This window comes from Salvelinus alpinus, chromosome 18 (assembly GCF_045679555.1).
Source record: "Salvelinus alpinus chromosome 18, SLU_Salpinus.1, whole genome shotgun sequence".
Lineage (NCBI taxonomy): Eukaryota > Metazoa > Chordata > Actinopteri > Salmoniformes > Salmonidae > Salvelinus > Salvelinus alpinus.
In genome coordinates, this window is record NC_092103.1 from 37,942,059 (window position 1) to 37,948,058 (window position 6,000).

At 44.7% G+C, this 6,000-nt stretch overlaps 1 protein-coding gene across 1 annotated transcript in view; it reads left to right on the forward strand.

The window, feature by feature from the left end:
• Positions 1-6,000, forward strand: part of LOC139543455 (multiple epidermal growth factor-like domains protein 9) — a 69,358-nt gene that overhangs the window by 53,923 nt on the left and 9,435 nt on the right. Inside the window, exons 4-5 of the mRNA XM_071349556.1 lie at positions 3,157-3,222; positions 3,329-3,393. Coding sequence (XP_071205657.1) covers positions 3,157-3,222; positions 3,329-3,393 — 131 coding nt within the window. The remainder of the gene's footprint in view (positions 1-3,156; positions 3,223-3,328; positions 3,394-6,000) is intronic.

Below are 6,000 nucleotides of genomic sequence, written 5' to 3' on the forward strand. Positions count from 1 at the left end.
CCAAGATAATCCATCCACCTGACAGGTGTGGAATATCAAGAAGCTGATTAAATAGCATGATTTAATTAAGCAATAATGTCCGAGGCGGTGTGGTATGTGGCCAATATACCATGGCTAAGGGCTGTTCTTAGGCACAACGTAACGCATGGTCACCAATGTAGTTAGAGCAGTAAAAATAATGTTTTATTATACCCATATGGTATACGGTCTGATATACCATGGCTGTCAGCCAATCAGTATTCAGGGCTCGAACCACCCAGTTTATAATCAGGGACAATAAAAGGCCACTCTAAAATGTGCAGTTTGTCACACAACCCAATGCCACAGATGTCTCACGTTTTGAGGGAGCGTGCAATTGGCATGCTGACAGCACGATGTTCACCAGAGCTGTTGCCAGAAAATGTAATGTTCATTTCTCTACCATAGGCTGCCTCCAACGTCGTTTTAGAGAATTTGGCATTATGTCCAACAGGCCTCACAACCGCAGACCACGTGTAACCAGGCAGTGGGTGGGCCTGGCTTCCAAGTGGGTATGTCTATGCCCACCCATGGCTACGCCCCTGCCCAGTCATGTGAAGTCCATAGATTAGGGCCCAATTCATTTATTTCAATTGACTCATATCCTTATATGAACTGTAATTCAGTAAAATCATTGAAATTGTTGCATGTTGTTTTTATATTTTTGTTCAGTATAATTCAATTATTAGTGGGTCTTATGGTTGTGGAAGGCTTATATTAAGCCTAGGTATAATTTCACAAGCCCTGGATTCATTAGATTATTGATGACTGTTTTAAATGCAGTGTATTTGACTTTTAGTTGTACAACAAAGCTAATTTATAGAAAACATTTTAAAAAATCGAGATATACATTGCCTTCGGAAAGTATTCAGAACCTTTGACTTTTTTCACATTTTGTTACGTTACAGCCTTATTCTGAAATGGATTGAATAAAACAATTTCCACAGCAAGCTGCACACAATGCCCCATAATGACAAAGCAAAAACAGGTTTTTGGAAATGTTTGCACATTTATTAAAAATAAAAAACATTCCTTATTTACATAAGTATTCAGACCCTTTGATATGAGACTCGAAATTGAGCTCAGGTGCATCCTGTTTCCATTAATAATCCTTGAGATGTTTCTACAACTTGATTGGAGTCCCCCTGTCATAAATTAAATTGATTGGACACAGGCCAAAAACCAAGCCATGAGGTCGAAGGAATTGTCCGTAGCGCTCCGAGACAGGATTGTGTCGAGGCACAGATCTAGGGAAGGGTAACAAAACATTTCTGCAGCATTGAAGGTTCCCAAGAACACAGTGGCCCCCATTCTTAAATGGAAGAACTTTGGAACCACCAAGACTCTTCCTAGAGCTGGTCGCCCGGCAAAACGGAGCAATCAGGGGAGCAGGGCATTGGTCAGGGAGGTGACCAAGTTCCCGATTTGTCATTCTGACAGAGCTCTAGAGTTTCTCTGTGGAGATGGGAGAACCTTCCAGAAGGACAACCATCCCTGCAGCCTTTATGGTAGAGTGGCCAGACATAAGCCACTCCTCAGTAAAAGGCACATGAGAGCCCGCTTGGAGTTTGCCAAAAGGCACCTAACGACTCTCAGACCATGAGAAACAAGATTCTCTGGTCTGATGAAACCAAGATTGAATGCCAAGAGTCACGTCTGGAGGAAACCTGGCACCATCCCTTCGGTGAAGCATGGTGGCAGCATCATGCTGTGGGGATGTTTTTCAGCTGCAGGGACTGGGAGACTACTCAAGATCGAGGCAAAGATTAACGGGGCAATGTACAGAGATCCTTGAAGAAAACCTGCCCCAGAGCGCTCAGGACCTCAGATTAGGGCGAAGGTTCACCTTCCAACAGGACAACGACCCTAAGCACACAGCCAAGACACTGCAGGAGTGGCTTCGGGACAAGTCTCTGAATGTCCTTGAGTGGCCCAGCCAGAGCCTGGACTTGAACCCGATCTAACATCTCTGGAGAGACCTGAAAATAGCTGTGCAGCAACGCTCCCCATCCAACCTGACAGAGCTTGAGAGGATCTGCAGAGAAGAATGGGAGAAACTCCCCAATACAGGTGTGCGAAGCTTGTAGGCGTCCTACCTAGGAAGACTCGAGGCTGTAATCGCTGCCAAAGGTGCTTCAACAAAGTACTGAGTAAAGGGTCTGAATTCTTATGTAAATGTGATATTTCAGTTTTTTTCTTTTATTAGCCAATTATTTATTTTTTACTTTGTCATTATTGTGTGTAGATTGATGTCAGGGGGAAACAATTTAATCAATTTTAGAATAAGGCTGTAACCTAACAAAACGTATAAAAAGTCAAGGGGTCTGAATACTTTCCGAAGGTACTGTATATCATGAATCGCCCATAAGTTAAAAAAACTCAATGATATTTCGGCCATACTGTATCACCCAGCCCTACGGCATACACAAGGCACTCATAATAACAGTCATGTGAGTGTTGCAGTGTCATTCATAACGTCCTTTATAACACATCACTGGTCTACGACTATTATGGACATGTTTTGACTTTCTGTGTATATTGGGCATTGTCACATAGAGAAATGCATCAATTTAGAGACATGGTAAGGATACTGTTTTGTGAGTGATCTGGACAATGATAATTGCATCTATACAGAAGAGGAAGTAGGACCGACACCCTCCCAGCTCATGTAGGCTACCATAAAGTAGCATACATTTCAAGCTTATGCAATGCTTTTCAGTGCTTGAATGCTAGTCTTGAGTCATACAATCAATATTCTTCACGAGGGTTGAAAAATCCAGAAATCCTAGATGGAGGATTCCTGGAATGAGGAGGGAGTAAGAAGGGAGGGACTCCTCCTCTCACCAGAATTTCGACTGCTTGCAGCTCCAGCCTTAGAATAGGGTGTGTACTGTATGGTCCAGTTACTCATCTATCTCACTTTCAGATCACCTATGACCTCTAGCCTGGTCCCAGATCTGATGCCATGGGAGTTGGCTATATAGTACAAACACACCAGGCCTTCTGAGCACAGGTCAGAATAGCAGAACTCTCCGGAGAGCTGGTTGCCTCAGTGGGCCTAGGGCAGTCACCATCTTTGAATACAGGACATGAACAGGAGACCTAATGATCCATCGCCATCTTTGTTCTGTGTCCCAGGGGATGCCAGGGGGCCTTGTGTAGGAAAATCCCCAGCGGAGGTGTCTTACAAGGGGGTTTGTCTTGGTAGACACAGCCCCTTTGATCCCTGCCTTCAAAGACGGATTGGAATAAAAGACATCCTTGCCTAGTGCCTCCTAAGCTGATTCTATTATGTTTCTTGGTGTGTCAGACTGTCGGGGAAATATGCTCTTCATCTGGTGTGCTGCTACTACGGAGAAGCAGTTCGAGGCCATTGTATAAGAAAAATTGGATGTCAAGACTGAAAGCTCAAAGCAATCGAACCTCCATTGCGGTATTTACACAGGCATTTTCTTGCCATGATCAAACAAAATCTCAGAATGGTTTGCCATTGTAAAAACCTACTGATTTTAAGATCACTTTATTGGTCAATTGAACTCAAGGTCAAACTGTAATTCTGCTTGTAATTCAACCCCTCAGAAAGGCACACATACATACACATACAGGTTTTTTGAGAGTTGCAGGGGGCTGTTGTGGGGGGTTAAGTGCCTTGCTCAAGGACACAACGGCAGGCAATGGCATCTAGGATTTGATACCAGAAACCCTCTGGTTGCCAGCTCACGTCCCGACAGATTTTTCCCGATGAACCCGGGATTTGAACTGGCAAACCTCCAGTTGCTGGCTCCAACTCATTGATCACTAGGCTACCTGCCACCCGACTGATGCTACCAGTTAGAGCCTACCATGGAGGACAATATCAGAATGACAGGTGTGCAGATGTGAACAAGACACTGCGATAATAATAGTAATATAATGTTATTCTTAAGCATTTCCCTTAAAAACATTAAAACACCACCTGTGTGTACAAGACATATACATTAAAAACGGATTCAAAACCATCTTGAGGGAAGCAACACAATATCTGATAAGCGCTATTTAATATGGTCTAAACCTTATCTTTTTGAGACAAGTGGGAGTGGTCAAAGAGAAATTAGTGAAACTACAGCCTCAATGTGAGGTAGAGGACCAGGGAAGGAGGTTGCACAGCGGTGTAATGTACTCCCACTACTGTACTTTAAATATACTACAGCTATAACCTGTGGTCTCCATCACCACATGCAATGACATTGGCATAGTAGGACTAACTATGTAAGCCAAAATACCAGATGTGGGTTCAACTACTAAACTCTGCAAAAAAAGAAACATCCTCTCACTGTCAACTGCGTTTATTTTCAGCAAACTTAACATGTGTAAATATTTGTATGAACATAACAATATTCAACAACTGAGACATAAACTGAACAAGTTCCATAGACATGTCACTAACAGAAATGGAATAATGTGTCCCTGAACAAAGGGGGGGTCAAAATCAAAAGTAACAGTCAGTATCTGGTGTGGCCACCAGCTGCATTAAGTACTGCAGTGCATCTCCTCCTCATGGACTGCACCAGATTTGCTAGTGCTTGCTGTGAGATGTTACCCCACTCTTCCACCAAGGCACCTGCAAGTTCCCAGACATTTCTGGGGGGAATGGCCCTAGCCCTAGCCCTCACCCTCCGATCCAACAGGTCCCAGACGTGCTCAATGGGATTGAGATCCGGGCTCTTCGCTGGCCATGGCAGAACACTGACATTCCTATCTTGCAGGAAATCACGCACAGAACGAGCAGTATAGCTGGTGGCATTGTCATGCTGGAGGGTCATGTCAGGATGAGCCTGCAGGAAGGGTACCACATGAGGGAGGAGGATGTCTTCCCTGTAACGCACAGCGTTGAGATTCCATGCAATGACACACCACCCCAAACCATGACGGACCCTCCACCTCCAAATCGATCCCGCTCCAGAGTACAGGCCTCGGTGTAACGCTCATTCCTTCGACGATGGACGCGAATCTGACCGTCACCCCTGGTGAGACAAAAATGTGACTCGTCAGTGAAGAGCACTTTTTGCCAGTCCTGTCTGGTCCAACGGCGGTGGATTTGCCTATTGCGGACAGTCTGAGCACTGATGGAGGGATTGTGCGTTCCTGGTGTAACTCGGGCAGTTGTTGTTGCCATCCTGTACCTGTCCCGCAGGTGTGATGTTCGGATGTTCCGATAATGTGCAGGTGTTGTTACACGTGGTCTGCCACTGCGAGGACGATCAGCTGTCCGTCCTGTCTCCCTGTAGCGCTTTACGGACATGGCAATTTATTGCCCTGGCCACATCTGCAGTCCTCATGCCTCCTTGCAGCATGCCTAAGGCACCTTCATGCAGATGAACAGAGACCCTGGGCATCTTTCTTTTGGTGTTTTTCAGAGTCAGTAGAAAGGCCTCTTTAGTGTCCTAAGTTTTCATAACTGTGACCTTAATTGCCTACCGTCTGTAAGCTGTTAGTGTCTGAACGACCGTTCCACAGGTGCATGTTCATTAATTGTTTATGGTTCATTGAACAAGCATGGGAAACAGATGTTAAACCCTTTACAATGAAGATCTGTGAAGTTATTTGGATTTTTACAAATTATCTTTGAAAGACAGGGTCCTGAAAAAGGGACGTTTCCTTTTTTGCTGAGTTTATTTGAAATAATTTCAAATACAGTACATGACCAAAAGGATGTGGACACTTGCTCGTCGAACATCTCATTCCAAAATCCTGGGCATTAATATGGAGTTGGTCCCCTTTTGCTACTATAACAGCCTCCACTCTTCTGGGAAGGCTTTCCGCTAGATGTTGGAATATTGCTGCGGGGCTTGCTTCCATTCAGCCAGAAGAGCATTAGTAAGGTCGGGCACTGATTTTGGGTGATTAAGCCTGGCTCGCAGTCCGTGTTCCAATTCATCCCAAAGGTTTCAATGATGTTGAGGTCAGGGCTCTGTGTAGGCCAGTCAGGTTCTTCCACACCGA